This window comes from Alosa pseudoharengus, unplaced genomic scaffold (assembly GCF_046254945.1).
Source record: "Alosa pseudoharengus isolate Yale_2024_CS ecotype anadromous, Long Island Sound unplaced genomic scaffold, YU_APseudo_1.1 YU_APseudo_1.1_scf_9, whole genome shotgun sequence".
Lineage (NCBI taxonomy): Eukaryota > Metazoa > Chordata > Actinopteri > Clupeiformes > Clupeidae > Alosa > Alosa pseudoharengus.
In genome coordinates this window covers 37,451,062-37,471,363 of record NW_027468881.1, presented here as the reverse complement: position 1 = coordinate 37,471,363, position 20,302 = coordinate 37,451,062, and the positions used below count along the sequence as shown (strand labels likewise).

The following is a 20,302-nucleotide window of genomic DNA, read 5'->3' as shown; positions in this document are numbered from 1 at the left end:
CGCTGCAAACACACACTCAGACTAACACTAGGGTCGCTGCAAACACACACTCAGACTAACACTACTGTAGGGTTGCTGCAAACACACACTCAGACTAACACTAGAGTCGCTGCTAACACACACTCAGACTAACACTAAGGTCGCTGCAAACACACACTCAGGTGCCGTTTACACGACGCCGGTTTTTGTGAAACCGGTGAGGTTTTGTTAACGGTTACGCCTTCCGTGTACACGACGCCGGCAGTTTAGGAGACTGAAACCGATAGCTTTTGAAACCGGCTTCCGAAGTGAGAACTTTTGAAACCGCCGGCTAACTTTCGCCGTGTAGACGCCTGTAGGTGTGAAGCCGGCAACTTTATGACGACATAGCCCCACCTCTCAACTCAGCCACGGCACTCAACCTGACATGCTGCTTGTCAAAACAAATCAAACCATTTATTTATCATATTAAAATGTTTTTCTTTCCCCTGTCATGATTTATGTGCACAATGTAGCCTATCAGCCTTTAGTGGCTAAGTTAGAAGCACACGTTAGCTTAACTCAGTTAAACATTAGCTTACTGCATGTTAGTGTTTTCTCCAGTGGTGCTCAGACCTAATGCAATGCGTAGGCTAAGCATTTGAAATTTCACATAGCAGTCACATACCTTGAAAATGAACTTTTTTAGTTTAACAGTTGAATTGAAAACCGAATTGTCTGTAGTCTCCTTATTTCATGCGACTGCTTAACCAGAGCCCTTATTAGACATTCTCTGGCTTATCAAACTGTTTCAACAATGTTTTCTTCTACGCGATTCACGCGAAATGATCGTGAAGCTTCTGCACAGCGGCGCCATCGACTGGTCTGGCATATGCACTACAGCACATTTAGCCGGTTACACCTCTGTGTGTACACGGGAGGTTTTTTCTTGCCAGTGTCGTGTAAACGGCCCCTCACCCGGGGGTTTCGTGTAAACGGCCCCTCAGACTAACACTAGGGTCGCTGCAGCTGAGACTGTGCTCTAAGGGGCCACATTTTAATATTGTAACGATCAGTGTTGGGAGTAACGAGTTACAAAAGTAATGTAATTACTGTAATATATTGTTTTTTGCTGTAACGCGACAATGTAAGGCATTACAAAAAAAAAATTGGGTAATATTTTACTCGGTACAAACTTCAGTAACACGCATTACAATGCATTTTAACCTGAAATTAAGTGGTATTATGTATTGATACATATTCGCAAACAACACTGCGAGAACAACAGAGAAAAAATCTGCGCAAATAGCAGAACGTAGCTCCTGTTACTGGTTGAAGATGACTGTGGCTGGCTGCAACTGACTCGATGAACATAAGCCTATACGCTCATTATTTTCAATTTGTCAGAGACAACTAGGGGAGACCGGGGCTGGTTGGAACAAGGGCAGGTTGAGACACTGTTAATATCCAGGCTACTAGAGGGAGCTGCAACAAAATTCCAACACTAAACTGACGGCCTTATTGAGTAGAGTAAACTCACGTATGTAACTGGTCTCCAGGTCATTAACCCTTTAGGTGAGAACAACTTTTTTATTTTGTAGTGTCAAAACTTAGAATATGCACCTCCCACTAAATACATCCTAGAAGGGTAATAGTTAGGGATAAATAAAAAATATTCATTATAATTGATTGCTAGGGGACTCATCTATAATTTAAAATGAAGTTTAAAAACCTGAGGTGACCGATATTAGCAGGCTAACAGCATTGATGCAAAAAAGTTTGACCTAATGTGGGCGGGGCAGGTTGGCACACGGGTTGGTTGGCACATACATTCTCTATGGCTATTTTGTGACAAATCTATAAACTTTGTATTTTACACATAAAAACATCATCAATCTTTATTTTAACATTGTTATTGTAATTACTGAACATAGTTTTACATTTGGAAGCATTTCAGACATTTTTAAACATTTTAAGTAAAAAAAAATCGGTAGGGACCAAATTGGTCTTGACGGTGGGCCCTACTGAAGAAAAACACACAGAAAAGAAATCAGCAAAGCCCTACAGGTAGTGATATAGATGAGCACTTCAAACAAAAGCAAAAGGAGTACTGCAAAGGACTATAACATAGGTGTTCCAACCAACCCCGACTACATGTGCCAACCAACCCCGTGCATGGGGCAGGTTGGAACACGTGCACAACACCACTTTAATCATATATAACTCAAAACAAGGGATCATTTGTTGACATTGAATGTATACATTTTGTAGCTGAGATCCCAAGCTTTCAGTTAATCACAATTTGATCATTTCAACGCATTGTAAGACGGAGAAATATAACCGAGAGTGAAAAGTGTTCCAACCAGCCCCGGTCTCCCCTAGGATATGAAGAACAGTTAAGTGCACTTTGTGTGTGAAACCGAAAGATCTCTATACCTCACGAAATAGCACAATTAATTTAATGACACATCTAGAGCGGTGCCACGCTAATCTTTTTGATTCTTGATATAGAATAAATGCTCTTCTAGTGCATGTCAGCTTTGTGCTGTGAACTTGAATTAAAGAGAATGAAGGGATAGAAATGTAAAAAAGATAGGGACCTGGACTTAGGTCGCAAAAACAGTGACTTCAGACATGACTTGCGACTCCACTCAAAAGACTTCAGACTTGACTCGGACTCGAGCTTGAGAATCCTGAACAAGCTGTATTTCATGCAATTTTTGCTTTTTTTATCTAAATGTATTCATGTATTTCTATTTTATTTTATTGCTACATATACTTTGGGAAACGTATAACGAGCGGCATTGCCCTTTGCCATAATGTGCAACGTAACGCATGCGCTATGTGCGCACACTCACAGATATATAAAAAAAAATGCATTGACCATGGCGACAAGAAGTCCTCCCGGAGTTGTGCCTTTTATCGTTACTTTCAGTTACAATAACTTCGTACACAGAGGAAATAAGCGAACAGCTACATGCAAGGTGCGTGGCACCAGGATAAATTATGCCTATTCAACAATGTCTGATTTCGGCAGGCATCTCCAAACGCACCCAGATAGGTCAGTCACTTAGGCCTAGCATATATCGTCACAGGTGACAAGCTAATCATCGCAAAGTGTTGTGCTCAGGGGGTCAAGAGCGTGCAGATTAGCTTCGGCATGTTAGCATACGCCATTTTCAAATATGGCGCTGCATGGAGCATTTGGAACCAGCTCCATGCACGAAAATCCGTGTGGGGCACGAGCTCTCATGCGCGTACATGTTGATGGGCGGGTACCTATCCGGCGGCTACAGCCAAACGTTATTCAGTGCGTATTTCTTGAGGAGCCTATGAGAAGATGTGCTTATTGTGGTTGTTTATCCATCATATGACAAATAGAGAAAATTGTATTGATCTTGTTTCGTTGTTGTTTGTCCCGAACAAACATAGCCTAAACATGATTAAAGACAATAAATTACACGACAGCGGCATAAAGACCTTGTCTCGTTACACCATGGGTCTCCAACACGTTGCTCTCAACCTATAGCCGCCCCCTTTAGAGCTTGCCAGAGGCTGAAGCACTAGGCTACTACATTTAAACACAATTATTGCCGCGAGGCATTCCAGCCTACGAATTTAATAAAAAGTAAGCCATGCATAATTAAAAAAAAAACTCAATTTAGGCTACTTTGCTATGTAATAAGGTTTCCATTAGAGCACAGCGCACGTTCAATGAATTAAGGAAAGGCCTTGTCTCGCAATAAACAGCTGGAAATTCCAACACTTTTTCAACTACACGAAACTTTACAGTGATCATCAAATACCCTCAGTCTCAACATTTAACTATATAATAAAAGTCAAAAAGTAAATTAAATCTCATACCAAAACCGAAAATCGTCTGCGTTTGATAGCCTGGTATGCCGCTCCAAACAAAACGCATGTCTCACAGTAACACAGAAAAGGTCTGCCTCGAATAAGCCTACCTCAATTAAATACCTACCGCTTTGCGCAGCCTAAGTAAATAGCAGACACCGGACATAATTTAGGATTTACGGAAAGTATGCCATCATACGATGTTGGACGCCTGGCGATGCTCTGGCAATCTACTGTGCCTCTGACACCGCTGCCTCATTTGGATGGTAACTCCACAGGTGAGCGCGAAGATTAGATGTCGTGGATGCGCAAGTAAACTGTTTTTTTGCTGAGTCCGCAGACAACATTATCTTTAACGGTTACTTCACCATCTGCGGTGTACAACTCAAAGTAAAGACACCACATTTTAGATGAGTTGGGGACGTAATTGTCCGCTCAGGCTGACCGTTCTGTGCGTTATCTTCAATACTATCTTCAATAATATTGAATATCTTCAATATTATTTTCAAAACAGGGTGGCTATTGAGGGCTCTGGCTCCAGTCATTATTGTGGCTATACTGGCTATTATTGGCTTGATTTGGTCATGGGCCAACGCTAGAATACGTTTAGAGCACCCGCTATGAGATGGCAAACAATAAAATAAAAAACATAGTTCAACTACGGATATTTCACGTCATTTTCGAATGCATATTTGCAGCATGACAGCAGGCAGACCGCTCTTAGTTAGAGCCGCTGTTATCCAATGAAATTAAGTTGCGCTTCAGGGCGACTTCACTCGGACTCCATGCGCGTTCCCGAGCACCTTTTTCTTCTTCTTGTTATGAGGCAAGGACTTTATGTGCATTATCGCCACCCTCTTACTGGAGGACGACTCTCTTTTTACAGAATATCCAATAAAAATCGACGTTGGTCCATGCGTCATTTCCAGCTATGTAACTTGGCGCATGGTCAGAGCCGACTGGCGCTGGATCCGAACCCCAGTGTTCAAGATGGCGTTGACTATGAATTGGCCGGATTTACTAGCCTAGCCTCCACCATTCATTTGTCTGGAAGGCGGGACTTAGTCACTCTCTCCAGTTATATATAATACCTCCATGGTTGTGCTAATGCTGGGAACAGGCAGGGATGGGCAAAAATACATCAGAATGTATTTCTAAATAAAATACCTAATACCCTCATTTTTAATGTATCAAAATAAACTACAAAATACAGTAGGCCTAACCATATTATGTATCAAAATAAAATACTGTATTTTTGTATTTAGAAAATACTCAAAATACTTTTTTCAAGGAAGTATGGAAGCACTGCAAAAAAAGCTTTTTTTTATCCCAAACATTTAGCCTATTAAAACTATATAGTAAAAAACAATACAATTTGGCCCCTGTCGTATACCGTATGCAAGTTCATGTAGTGTGATCAGAATTAAGAATAATTCAAGAATTTACATTTACATGTAGTCATCTGATGCTTATCCAAATGACTGACAGAGCTTTCAATTAAACACATTATAATCAATAGGCCAAAATCATAATTGTGTATCTGTGCCGAAATTCAAGTCCAGTGCAGAACTGAATAAGAAAATCATACGGCTATGTATCTTGAAGTTCCAGTATGTGAGAGACTTGACGTGCCTTAATATCTCCAACCTCAAGTATGCAGCTAATAAGGAAATATAATTGTTATTTAATTAAATAACATTCCTCTGTGGAATGCAGAAAAGGATGCTACAAGGAAGGGAATTTAAACACACTCAACACCTTACCATCTATTGATGTCATTGTGGTTGAGATATCTGACATTTTTCTGTTAAATATTAGCATGGAGACAATGGGACATGGTTGCCTTTGTCAGTGTCCTTATGTGAACTTGCACAGGTCAACTTGCTCATCTTTACTTGCGTACCACTTCACACCAGTGCTTCAGACCAGAGCTGATGCTTCTGCAATACTGAAAAGCTGTAAGTGTTGTTGAACACAGCTGTTCTCACATTAGCTGATTGTGATAAACATAAACCATTGTTGCCTAATTACCAATTATTCATTACACCTGTGTGTAGTATCTACTTTTTTTGTGTTTTTCACATCTAGTATTTTGCAGTATTTTTAAAATACAAAAATACACACCAATAAAGTATTTTGATACAAAATACAGAGCCCTTTCCTTCAACCCAATAAAATACAAATGACAAAATACTATTTTGCATTTGAAACACATATTACATGTTTCAGAAATACTACCCATCCCTGGGAACAGGCAGATTACATCTTTATAGTTGGCCATATGATGACATACTTAGGTTAATACTGTATTTCACCAGTTAGGGTACCAAAATGGCCAGTAGCTGCACTGTGTAGCCTATCTTGACATGTCTTTAAGTTTTGGGTTAAAATATACAGGTAGTGTGGGCTCTGTTGATTTTAATGAGTAGGCCTAAGCCTAAAGTTACATCATTTCTATCACAATTGACCAGACTTTGACCTTTTGTCTTCTTTTAACAAAATTCTGGCTATGATTGTTCCTTGTATTGCATCATGAGCCATCACTGCACCTATTGCATTCTACTGTTGTTAGCCTTAAGCCTAGCTCAGTCATTATGTTGTACCACATCACCCTTCATTAGAAGTGCAATGAGCTGCATTGAGCATAATAAAGTGCATTTAGAATTCCAAATCCATATTTCTAGATATTTTGGTAAAAGTAACTTAAAAGTAATACAATAGTAGTGTAATGCCTTACAAGTAAGAGACAGTAATATTATAATGTAATGAATTACTTTGAAATGACAGTAATAAGTAATACATAATATATTACGATTTTGAAGTAACTTGCCTAACACTGGTAACGATTTGATAGTGACACACACAGTTGTCCAATCAAAGGTTTATTCGCGGAAGCAGGAATCACACACATATAAAGACCAAGACACCATTACATAGGAAACACAAGGGAAGTCAATAAAACAAGCACGATACACGAACAGGGTTGTCACATACAATACACCGGGTAAAACACATGAAGTAAAACCTAAAGAAAGACTACACAAGCTAACACATACATGACAAGGAAAACGCAATTACACTAACTAAAACCGACATTACACAAACCAGCATTCACACACATTGCATTCTGGGAGGCTAGCACTCAGTCCAAACGACACCGACGTTACACAGCCCCCTCGCGAGCCATTGCCGTCCTCGGCAATATCTCCTCCCTTAGCCATTGCCATAACATCGGTGTGGGCATTCACTCGCTCAGTCCATCAGTCTGTGGTACCGCCAACAACCCGTGGGGTGCACACGCTGCAGGAGCTCACTCAACGGGCGCCACGCTGCTAGCAATCCAGTGCGGGCGTGCTAGCAGCCACGTGGCCGTCCCCGCTCGTCACCAGCTCCCTCTCAGCAGCCGCCCTCAGGCTGCACTTTTCGCGGCGTGTCACCGCGGCACTCCTCCTCTCCAGACGGGGCCCTAGGTGGCCTTACTACCGTAGACTGTGGCACCAAGCACCGGAACTCACGGGTCAACTGTAGCTGCACCTCCGTTGCTCCACTCCACAGTCGCACCGGCCAGGATAGGCAGGCACCAGCTCCGCTGCAGCCGGACCGCGCTGAGCTCTCAGGCCGTCAGCTACCGGTTTCGGCGTCCCTCCTCGCGCTGCCTCCTCGCAGAGCTGTCCTCCGCTGCTCCCGGCCCGCTCCACTCCGTCATGGTCACGACGAAGGCTTGACCCCCCTCTTATGCCTCGTGCTATCTCCCAACACAGCGAACCTTTTTTTTTTTCCTCTCCTCCGGCGGCAGTAACGACAGAAGGCCTCAAGCTTTTCAGCAGCCCTTACAAGGGCTCTCTCCGGATCCTCTTGCGTGGGCCTCCACCCAGTGGTGAGGTCTCAATTACACTAACTAAAACTGACATTACACAAACCAGCATTCACACACATTGCATTCTGGGAGGCTAGCACTCAGTCCAAAAGGCACAGACGTTACAATATGATAAATAAAAGGTTTGGTTTCTTTTGACAAGCAGCATGTCAGGTCGAGTGCCGTGGCTGAGTTGAGAGGTTGGGGCTATGTCGTGATAAAGTTGCCGGCTTCACACCTACAGGCGTCTACACGGCGAAAGTTAGCCGGCGGTTTCAAAAATTCCCACTTCGGAAGCCGGTTTCAAAAGCTATCGGTTTCAGTCTCCTAAACTGCCGGCGTCGTGTACACGCAAGGCGTAACCGTTAACAAAACCTCACCGGTTTCACAAAAACCGGCGTCGTGTAAACGGCACCTAAGCTTTATGCAACTGAGATCAGTCACTATAGTTCTTAGCCCATGTAAGGCTAGTTACAAGCTATGGAACTCTGTTGTAACTGCATGTATATCTAAGTGGCATAGTGTAGCCAAGTAGCATGTTGAGGAGTGTGTGTGTGTGTGTGTCTTGTCTGGTTGGCTGTTAGCGTACAGTATGTGCATGTATCACTGGTGCTGCTGTTAGCATGTGTGCATGTATCACTGGTGCTGCTGTTAGCATGTTAGCATGTGTCAGGGTTCCCGCGGATCCTTAAAAAGTCTTAAAAAGTCTTAAATACAACTTTCGGTTTTTAAGGCCTAAAAAAGTCTTAAATTGTATGGGATGTCTTGAATTTTTGAAAGGGAGGTATTAAATTTGCGTATGGGACCGCCAGCAAGTGCAAGAGCGAGTGAAATGTCTCTATCCGGTTTTTCGTGTATTTAAAACGCAATTGTATAAGTGACTATAAGGCAACGGGAGGAAGTGTAGTGGTTACAGAGTGAAGATGTTTTCACGGGTGTGGTTAAAGGTGTGAAAACGGTAATAATATGTACAAATATGCCTGACGTTTTCGTGGTGTAGCCGTGGCCTGAGAGATATGCAGGTAGCCTACGTGAGGTAGAATGAGCGGGAGAAAGAGTTGGTAAGCCAGTTAGCGATAGGGCCATACGTTGGAATTTAGGCAGGACATAGCCTATGGATTTTAAAAGTCCTGTCCGGCGCAGCCATAAGCCGGACGCATATTTGTCCTTTTTGGAGTTGCGCTGGGCATCATGGTTTCACAAACTATGGACGTGAAGACTGCTGGTCAAATTATGCGCAGTGATTCTGTCACTCGTCTGATAATTTGCTGCGAAGGAAGGAACCACGGACTGACAGAAAAAGAAAACAAACGTTTTCGCAATCAGGAGGAAAAATGTTAAGTTGATCTGTTTGCATCTTTCCAGCGTGTGTTGCTGGCCTAGCCTAGGGAAGAAAATATCTGTCTAAGTTATAATGCCTGTAATATCTGTCAACAGCTTGCTTGCCAGCCTTTCCCAGTAGGCCTACTTCGCAAAAGTTGTGAAATATAGCTGCATTTTTTTTAATGTCGGCGACTGGCTACATAAAAAACAAACAAAAAAACGTGCGTTCATAATACGTGCGTGCTTGAGATGAAACCAGCAGGATCTGAGGAGGACCTGTCTCTTAATTAATTTAAAACAAGTCAATGGTTTTACAATGTTTCAGTCAAGCTTTGGTTGGTTTAGATATAGGTATGCATAGGTATGCAAAATGTAAAGTCGTGGATTAACTTTAATTTGCTGTGCTGCATATGGGACAATAGATGCACATAGTACATGATATAAAGTAGGCCTATTAAAATATTTAAATAGCTTAGTCTAACTTTGAAAAAAATATTGAAGGGAATCCAGTCCAGTGCACATGTCTTTGGCAAGTAGCCTAGGCTACTACAGACACAGGTGAAGAACAGTCAGCCTCAGCCAGTAAGCACAACCAGATATGTACAGCCAGCTTCAAAAGCAAGCAGCCCAGACCCTAAAATTGGGCATTTATAGCTTTGAAGGTAATTCACACACAATTATTTTTCTTTCGCCAAAATATATGTGGTAACTTCTGTAGACATCCAAAATGGGGTGGGGGTTAAAATTAGTAGGAAAAAAAAAACTATTGCATAAAACAGTTTTAAGTTGTTGTATGTATCTTTTTGCTGTGGTATAGTCTTAATTTTTCCATTTAGATGTCTTGAAAAGGTCTTAAAAGTCTTTAAATTTGCACTTGGAAAATGTGCAGATACCCTGATGTGTGCATGTATCACTGGTGCTGCTGTTAGCATGTGTGCATGTATCACTGGTGCTGCTGTTAGCATGTTAGCATGTGTGCATGTATCACTGGTGCTGCTGTTAGCATGTTAGCATGTGTGCATGTATCACTGGTGCTGCTGTTAGCATGTGTGCATGTATCACTGGTGCTGCTGTTAGCATGTTAGCATGTGTGCATGTATCACTGGTGCTGCTGTTAGCATGTGTGCATGTATCACTGGTGCTGCTGTTAGCATGTTAGCATGTGTGCATGTATCACTGGTGCTGCTGTTAGCATGTGTGCATGTATCACTGGTGCTGCTCCAGGTCCCAGTGCTGCCTGCTGCTGGTCCTACTCCAGACAGTCTAGACAGCTCCTGTGGAGCAGAGGGAGGCCTGCACCTCCTCCTCCTCCTGCTCCTCCTTCTCCTCCTCCTCCTCCTGCTCCTCCTCCTCCTCTGGGGAGCCACCTGGCCTCTTTGTCTGGACTGCTTGGATCAGGATGGCTGATGAACCTCCTGCTAAGGGCTCAGGGGTTTTAAAGATTGAGGTCTGTGTGTGTGTGTGTGTGTGTGTGTGTCTGTGTCTGGTCATAGACTCAACTAGACAGACATGTAGAGGAAAGAGAGCTCTCAGCAAGTCTCAGTGCTACTGTCAGCCGTGTGTTTGTGTTTTCATGTGTTTTGGTGTAGTGTGTAGGGAAGGGTATGCATGTATGTATGCAGAAATACACAAACATATGGCTGCTTATCTTTGTGTATTTGTCTATGCATGCATGTTTCATTTATTCCTATATTGTATAGAAAGGCCAGCCTGTGGTGTATAATATCTATCTGCAGGCTGAGTCTCTGAGAAGCAAATGAAAGTGTGTTGGTCCGTGGCCATGGTCTGTGTCTGTCACATTGCAAAGTGTAAAGTGTGTATATGTGTGTGTCGGTTTGTCTGTGTGTCTCATGAGGATTCTAACTGTCGGAGATAGGGGAACTCTCAGAACGGCCTTGTGTGATCAGAGGAAGCAGACTGATGTGTTAAAATGATATTTGTAACTGTGGCAGTCAGAACTAGAGCTAGGTAGAATATTAGCTGCATGAACGCATTGTTTGGCTAATGTCATAAAGATGATTGGTGGATGGATCAATGCAGAAAGTTAAATAATGTATTTGTATATTTATATATGAATGATCACTGAAGGACAAGGTGCACTGAGAATCATTTTAGAATTGAACCGTGAAGATTCAGGGAAGACCTCAACCCAGAGCTCACTGCTGTGATTGCTGCTGAAATCCATACATTACATACTTTGTAGTATGAAGAAGAGAAATGCATGCAGCATTTGCACTGCTGTAGAGATTCTGTTGTAATAATTGCACATATGAATCTGATGATTATGATGTTTTTGACAGTAACGATGATGACTGTGAGCTTGCCTTTACGTGTGGAAAAGAGATCCTACTCATGTCAGGCATAACGTGACTCTGCATGTCAAGCTGTGTTGTGTGGTGCAGCTGGTGGTGAATGTAACATGGTGTGCTGCTGTGTTGTGTTGTGCAGCTGCGTGGGTACCGGGGGAAGGAGCCCCTTGGGCTTCAGATCTTCATTGGCACCGCAGATGAGCGCATCCTCAAGCCACACGCCTTCTACCAGGTGCACCGCATCACCGGCAAGACTGTCACCACCTCCAGCTACGAGAAGATTATCAGCAGCACCAAGGTCCTGGAGATGCCTCTCGAGCCCAAGAACAACATGAAGGCAATGTGAGTCCACTAGAAGAGTGTGTGTGTGTGTGTGTGTGTGTGCGTGCCTAAGAACAACATGAAGGCAATGTGAGTCCACTAGAAGAGTGTGTGTGTGCGTGCGTGTGTGCGTGCGTCCGTGCGTGCATGTGTGTGTGTGTGTGTGTGTGTGTCTTTACCCATGATGTAGATGTTCTAATGTTTAATTATGTCTGGACATTTACTGTAACTGGACCTGGTTGCTAATAAAGAAATCAAAATGTGTGTGTGTGTGTCTGTGTCTGTCCTCAGAATTGACTGTGCTGGGATCCTGAAGCTTCGTAATGCGGACATCGAGCTGAGGAAAGGCGAGACGGACATCGGGCGTAAGAACACTCGTGTCCGGCTGGTGTTCCGGGTGCACATTCCCCAGGCCAACGGCCAGCACGTGTCCCTGCAGGTGGCCTCCCACCCCATTGAGTGCTGTGGGTGCCCCCCCCCCCCCCCCACACACACACACACACACACACCTTTGGCTGGGCTGCATGTGACAAACTGACAATGCCACCGATCAGCGCAGACACACATCAGTTCAATGTCCTAACGAGACAGACAATGCCATGTAATGCTGGCAGTTTCTGAGATTGTCTGAGTGAGGATCAGCAATGACCTTTTCCCTCTTGTGAACACCATACGGTTCAGTAGCCTTGTGGTGGATGTCTAGCTAACTAATTAGCTAACCTGCTAACCAGCCAAAACACTGGCTGCTTGGGTTGGTCAGCAGCTTCGAAATTGTCTACTGACAACAATATGTTCAAATTTGCTGACAAAAAGGAAGTGGCACATTAGTATTTAATATATCTTACAAGAACTGATTTACATTGAACAAAATAGTTTCTTTAGCTTAATCAACAGTTTGTGAAAGTCAAACTCAACCCATAGCTTAGCAGGACTGCACTGATGAGTGTGAGGTTCCATGTAATCTCTTCTGTCTCACTGCATATCACTGGATTGGGACACACACTGCATATCACTGGATTGGGACACACACTGAATATCACTGGATTGGGACACACACTGCATACTGCCATGTTTATCTCTGCGGCATATCATTTTTCAGGAAGTGAGCAGCACGATTTCAATTTCTTGTGCAGTGATAAAGAAAACACAGTTCTACCACATGAATACTGTTCAGCGTTGTCATTCAGATCAGCACTGGTGTAGCTAAATGAACACGATCAGATTGTAGACACACTGCAGTTTGGTGTGTGCTTTAGTCATACGTCCATATAATTCAGCTGGTTTGGGAATCATCCATAACAGGCGTAACAGTGTAAACAAATCAAATGAGTCCAAGAACACCCTCGCATGCTTCTACGAGTGTGTATGTGAAAGGTCAGTGTTTTCTGCTCAGTAAGGGTTTTGCTATTAATAACTGTTAAAAGTAACGCTTCAGAAAAGAAATATGACAGGAACACACATGCACAACTTCATCCAGTCTCTGATCATTTAGTCAAGGTGCGTCAGGTGTTGTCTGGCTTGTTTACTCAACCTGTTAGGTGCTTGGCATACCTGTTCAAAGGTCTTGTCTTAGGTGTTTGTCTGGGGTTGGCCTGAACGGATATTGAGTTGCTGTAGAGGGCTGGATGAAGCCACCAGCTGTTTTATTTTTCACTGGACAGACATTGATTTAGATATTTCCTCTTGACCAAAAGCAAACAAAAGTGAACGAAGGGCCCTTCTGACTCATCGTGTCATTACCTAATGTCATAGGAGGAAAACAACATCTACCAATGAGCAATAGCATGGACCAAAGTGCAAAAATGTCAGATTTTAATGTATGTTTGTGTGTGTGAACTTAGATGTGTCTGTGTCATTAGTAATACGTAAGGGATAATGTATAGAACGCCAGTCATTATCGGGAAAATAAGTCCAGACAAGGTGAACTGGACCCCGACGCGCAGCGGAGGGGACTTGCTACTCCCTGAGGAGACATGTATTATCCGGCTCTTGTGAAGATAATAGACAGTATTAAAGCAACACCAAAGAGTTTTTTGTACCTTAAAATAATGTTTCCAAAATCGTTTCAGTGGTTCATCAACTCCTAAAAGGGTGAACTGCACTTCTGCATTCGCTTCGCGGCCCTCTATCAGCTATAACCGCACTATGCAAGTTTGCCAGATCGGGTAGCGATAAATATCATGCAACATGTTCTACCTTGTCTGTGGACATCGTTATTTGAAAAGCCAGTGCTGGATAAACCAATAGCGTACGTGCGACAGAGGAAAGTTCTTTGGTGTTGCTTTAATCAGTGGCTCCACTGTATCTCATATCCCTTTACTATACTCCATCAGTGTAAACAACATAATGCTCTGTATGCAGCCATAAAACTGGCTTTAAGAAAAATAATGGAAGTTGTTGTGGAAGAGGTAGTGATTGTTTTAGTTACTTTGCTTTCATCATTGTTCATGTGGTTTCTGATTGGTTTAGCCCTGCTCAGCATACATATTTCAAGAGTGTGGAGGAGTGAGATGCCTGAGATGTGGCTGCAGTGGTTAAAGCTTGAAGTTATTTCCCAGCCATAGCTCTTCAACATGGTGACCTAGACTCACTGTACGAGTGGCACCATGCACCGCATTAAGCAGTGTGTGAGGGTGTAGTGAATAACATGCTATGTCCTACTTTATTTAGAGTTGGATGGGAAAACATCTCTTTACAGGGCCTTTTGAGGGATCTCTCAGAAATCCTCAATATTTTAGCTTGCTTTTATCTGTGTGTAACTGTAACTGTATTGGGTGTGTACTGTATGTGTGTGTGTGTTTGTGTTTGAATGTAACCTGTGTGTAACTGTAACTGTGTATTGTGGTGTGTATGTGTGTGAATGTAACCTGTGTGTAATTGTAATTATGTGTGTGTGTGTGTGTGTGTGTGTGTGTGTGTGTGTGTGTGTGTGTGTGTGTGTGTGTGTGTGTGTGTGAATGTAACCTGTGTGTAACTGTAACTGTGTATTGTGGTGTGTATGTGTGTCTTTGTGTGTGTGTGAATGTAACCTGTGTGTAACTGTAAGTGTGTATTATGGTGTGTCTGTGTGTGTGTGTGTGTATGTGAATGTAACCTGTGTGTAACTGTCTTCTCTGTGGCCTGTAGCCCAGCGCTCAGCTCATGAGCTGCCCATGGTGGAGAAGCAGGATCTGGATGGCTGTAGTGTGCTGGGGGGCCAGCAGATGATCCTCACTGGACAGAACTTCAGCTCCGACTCCAAAGTCATCTTCACGGAGAAGACCCCTGGTGTGTACACTAAAGCCCTTCAGCTTGTCCAGAGTGGGTTGTTGAGGAGTGCAGTGGATACGTATACATAGTCACTCTTTTTGCATTAGTCGAAGTTGAAAAAAGATTGTTGTCTGTTATCAATGTTTATTTGAGTACTCCTCTTAGAGGATGCCTTTTGCATGATGTGTGTGCATGCTGCTGAAGCAGGAGCAGTGTGTAGAGCAGTGCAAACTTTCAAAGAAACTGAAAGAAAGGCTTAACAGGAATGTATACAGCTCTGTACTACGCCAGCAAGAACATGAGAACTGTCTCATCACTCAGGGGGGTGTTGCCCACACTGGGGTGACAGGTATCACTTTCATGTGAAACTCTCTCTTTCTCTCTCTCCTCCCACTCTCAAAGTCATCTCCGTCTCCCTCCCTCCCTCTCTCTCTATCTCTCTCTATCGCTCTCTCTCTCGCTCTCGCTAAACCACCGTGCTGTGGCAGGTCCGTTCTCTTGCGTCCAGGTCAACTAGGTTTCTTTGAGGCGTTCAGGTGTGGTCAGTGGCGTTGTGTAGTCGGAGTGGGTGTGTCTCGGGGCAGGAGTTTACGCGGTGGCCATTTGCATGGCTCTGGTGATAAGCTGGCAGCCCCACTTTCCCTTGGCCTTTCCCCCTCCTCCTATTATCCAGCCACCATCTCTGCGCTCGGCCGCTGCACTGCTGCTGTGTCCCACGCCTCAGAGATGCACGGATACACATCGCAGCGCTGAGGGTGGAAGGGTTGGGTTGGAGATGGTGTTTGAATATATAGTGTGGTCGGTTTCCATCTAAAGAATGAAAAGCAGTCACTACTACTGTTACTCCAATACTGCTTATTTTGTTTATATTGCTGAAATGAACAGGAAATCCACTATGACACCTCTCACACTTTACATATATTACAGGAATAAAGGGAGAAACAGACAAACATACGTAATACAGAATGTTGCACAGCTCACATGCAGATGCAGAGCAGGTGCTTCGCCATCCCAGCAGTCAGATTACAAAGGCAAGAGGAATAAGTTAAGAGAGAGAGAGAGAGAGCAAGAGAGAGGGAGAGAGAGAGAGAAAGAAATTGTGTTCTAACGTCTGACTGTGATGGAGGAAGAGAGCAGGGGCTCTGTGCCCTGATGGTGAGACAGATGCAGAGAGAGAGAGAGAGGGAGAGCGAGATAGAGAGAGAGAGAGGGAGAGCGAGATAGAGAGAGAGAGAGAGAGGGAGGGAGAGGGAGATAGAGAGAGAGAGAGAGGGAGGTAGGGAGAGAGAGAGAGAGAGATAGAGAGAGGTAGGGAGAGAGAGAGAGAGAGATAGAGAGAGGTAGGGAGAGAGAGAGCACTCTGGCGCTTGGAGCCCTGACTGTTGCGCCTGCTGTCCCGCTCCCTGCAGCTCTCCCTGCTGCCGTCCTGCTGCCATTTGGATCCTGACCTTTCCTAATCTCCAGCCGACGCATTTGCATGGCGCTCAGATTTCTGATGCAAAACCACGCCGTCCTCATGGACTCATCAGAGGCCTCATGCCTCTTCACACAGGCTGCTCTCAAGCCTCCATTAGACCCTGAGAAATCACCAAGAGAGGGGCAGACCCCGCTACACACTGACTAGCCTGAGACCCTCCTATTAGAGAGGTGAAAACAGAAACAATTTCCCTCACGGGATCAAAAGAGTATATATACTTATATACACATATATATTATATATATATACAGTGTCTTTTCCTTGTGGTGTATATGCATGCCAGATATACATGTTTCTGTTACTTTCACTGCTCTTGCTAATGGCCGCTCTAACTTCCCACATTGTTAGCAGTGTGGTAGGTCATGTGCTGTCGATCATTTGACCATGACGTTGTGGTGGAGCACTCTCCAATAACGCCAGTGACACCAATGACATCAGCACTTTCACTGTCGTGGCCAGAGTGTGGCCGGACCTTGGTCAGCCTGCGCTACACACAGTCAGAGTACATGCCTGGTATGTGGATGTGTGGCCCTCTAAACGGCAGACCTCAGCATGAGCATACTGTACATCACGAGCTGAAATGAGCACCGGAGCCAGCCAGAGGCTAGACAGCAGTTTGTGTCCTCGTTATCCTCGTCAGCTTGCCTGTGTACTGTGTGTGGTCATGACCTGGCGCCCCTGGATCATGTAGAGTAAAGGGCCATTGGTGTGTGTGTGTGTGTGTGTGAGAGAGAGAGAGTGTGTGTGTGTGTGTGTGTGTGTCCATGTGTGTGTGTCCATGTGTGTGTGTGTGTGTGTGTGTGTGTGTGTGTGTGTGTGTGTGTGAGAGAGTGTGTGTTGTGTGTTGAGATAACAGAGCCACTGCCTGCAGCTGTGTGAGCGACAGCTCTCTCCTCACTTCACGCTTGAGTTCTACTTTGTGGAGAGCTGATGACAGATGGCCTCTGTGTGTGTGTGTGTGTGTGTGTGTGTGTGTGTGTGTGTGTGTGTGTGTGTGTGTGTGTGTGTGTGTGTGCGTGCGCGTGTGTGTGTAGCTTCATGACAGAAGAATAGAGATATTGAACTAAGATAACGTTTCTATTATGAGGATTATTTTCAATAGAGGTGAAAATACTGAAGAGTTAGGTATTTTAAAAAGGTCTGTTAACAGAACGCTACTGTCAGCCGTCAGGACTTCATTTAATCTCATTGGTTGTGTAACCTCAGTGCACGTGCACCTCTAGTTTGTCCCGTTGTGTTCTAGTAGTTGTGCAGACGGTGTGTGTTTTAGAGTTGCTGTGCTGTGATATGTTTTGCAAGTGTTGTCAGTTGTCATGCGCTGTCATGCGTTGTGTCTGGCATGTGCTGTGGTTGTCGTGCTGTGGTGTTTGTTGTGTCTGCAGTGTGCTGTGGTTGTCGTGTTGTGCTGTATTGTGTTTATGGTGCTGGGCTGTAGTCTGAGGGCTGCCCAGGAAGCAGAGAGGGGAGAGGAGAGCGTTCAGCCCGGGATGACTGACTCACTCACTCCGTCCCCTCCAACCTCTGCTAAGCCAGCAGCGCTACGTGGACTCCCCTGGGTGCTTCCTTCTCTCTCTCTCTCTCTCTCTCTCTCTCTCTCTCTCTCTCTCTCTCTCTCTCTCTTTCTCTCTCTCTCTCTCTCTGTCTCTCTCTCTCACACAGATTCCCTTTCTCCTTTTCTTTTTTTCTGCCAGGGTTCCCTGCTCTGTTATTTCACTCCACAGCTATGCCTGGCGTCAGAGAGAGAGAGAGAATGAGGGAGAGAGAGGGAGGGGTGGAGGCTAGAGGCTAGAGAGAGAGGGTTTGCTGTTGTTTTGGAGGGTTTCTCTGCATGACACACAGTGTGCATGACGAGCACCCCAACATCCCTGTGAATGGGACACAGCTGCGTGTGGCTCATGGCAGGCGGGGAGGCCGAGCCCAGAGGGCCTCCAACAGAGAGCAGGCATGAGCAGCGGAACTCCGCACCTGTCCTCGCACACAATCCATCACATCAGCCCTTGCACTGTTGTACCTGGCAGCGCGCTCGGAATACCCTTGGTCCCGGTATGGCGCTGACTCATTCGAGCCGAGCGCTAGGCCTAACATCTGGCTCGGGAAATTCCCACCAATTACGGGGAAGCTACTGTCATATTGACAAACGTTTGAGCTATATGATAAGAACTGAAATTAGTCAACAAGTCATTTGCTGCCAAGACTGCTGACAGGTTTATGGTTCTCTTTGGTTTCAGTACGCAGAACTGGCTTGGGAATAAAATAAAAAAAGACAGATATTAACATTGTTGAAACAGCATAACTTATGTGTGAACAGCTGCTCTCAGTAGTCTTTTGGTTTCAAGTTGACCATTCATTTCCATCCTTGTTGCTTGTCCTAACCCTTTGGTAAGGAAGCTGAAATGCATATTAGCTGCAGGAACCCAGATTAGCTGGATTTTGTAATGTTTTCACTCTCTGCATGGGCTGCTTTTTAAACGGACACATTCAGTAGCATTAATCAGCCCTCTGATATGAATTCTTATTTGTTCAATTCCTGCAATTATATGCCACATCATCTTGGATTATAAAAGGCCCTTTATCCAGAGCGGCACTGGTGGAAAGGCCTGCTCTGCAGGTTTAGCTCGTTTCTACATCATCCTCACGTGACTGCGGTAATACGATCCGCTCACATCCAGCACGCTGTGGACACTAACAGAAGTGAAATCCCCATCACCCTCATGACCCTGCAGCTCTCTTGATATGGAGTCGCTGAGGTCAAGATACTCTGGAGGAACAGGAAGTGATGTGGTGGTGGACGGGCTTCACTCAGGCCCTGACTGGCTAGACTGGGGCGATGTAGTGTAACGTTAAAGAGGACGTGTGCGTGGACTCCGTGACTCAGCCGTTCCACGCTATTGGACAGAAAGATGCACTTCAGTGATGACAATAGATTTGACACCCGACATTGACATACTGTACAGTGGCTTTGATGCTGAGAAGGTCATGCCATTGTTAGCATGGGAAGGGAATGTACCAATTGTGTAAACCTGTGCTGTCCCAGATATGTTACTGATGTGATAATAGGTTTCTGTTCATTGTTTCAAAGTCATTTCAGCCAGATTAGTGGGTTCTAGGTTGTCATCTGCATTTACCTGTTATGCGTGAAATTACTGTCAGAGGCATTTGTGCTGAAATTGTGTGGGTGTTTGAGCATTGTCTCATGCAAATAGTCTTTTGGTGTCATTCTTTTATCCCTCTGACACTCTGGTTGTTGTTCTTCTCTCCTTCTCTGTTTTGCTCTTTCTGTCTTTCTTTCTTTCTTGGTAGACGGGCAGCAGATCTGGGAAGTAGAGGCCACAGTTGACAAAGACAAGAGCCAAACCGTAAGAGCTGCACTGCTTTTGCATCACAGCTGATTATATCTCTTATCAAATTCACTTGTAAAGTCAGGGGTTCCCCAAAATCTCACCACAAAAAAATGATCAAACTTGTGATATGTAAAACCAACTTTATTCAACTTTAAATGTGGATGAAAAACATGTTAGCATGTCATTGAGAGAAAAGCCGAGGCTGTGTTTGCTGTGCTGTGTGCTGAGTATGGAAGCGTGACGTTCTCTGTGTGGATGTTCTAGAGCATGCTCTTCATCGAGCTGTGTTTGCTGTGCTGTGTGCTGAGTATGGAAGCGTGACGTTCTCTGTGTGGATGTTCTAGAGCATGCTCTTCATCGAGCTCCCTGGGTTCCGGGACCCCTCCATCTGCCACCCCGTGAAGGTCAACTTCTATGTGATCAATGGAAAGAGAAAGCGCAGTCAACCCCAACACTTTACCTACACTCCGCTCCCAGGTAGGCCCGACACACACACACACACACATACTGTATACATACACACACACACACACACACACACACACACACACGCACACACACACGCACACGCACACGCACACGCACACACACACACACATACTGTACACATACA

General features: G+C 44.5%; 1 protein-coding gene across 1 annotated transcript in view; it reads left to right on the top strand.

Moving 5' to 3' along the window:
- The window catches only part of nfatc2a (nuclear factor of activated T cells 2a), a 34,542-nt gene that overhangs the window by 6,231 nt on the left and 8,009 nt on the right, over positions 1-20,302 (top strand). The window contains exons 4-8 of the mRNA XM_076275883.1: positions 11,441-11,643; positions 11,914-12,086; positions 14,749-14,889; positions 19,649-19,704; positions 20,034-20,166. Coding sequence (XP_076131998.1) covers positions 11,441-11,643; positions 11,914-12,086; positions 14,749-14,889; positions 19,649-19,704; positions 20,034-20,166 — 706 coding nt within the window. The remainder of the gene's footprint in view (positions 1-11,440; positions 11,644-11,913; positions 12,087-14,748; positions 14,890-19,648; positions 19,705-20,033; positions 20,167-20,302) is intronic.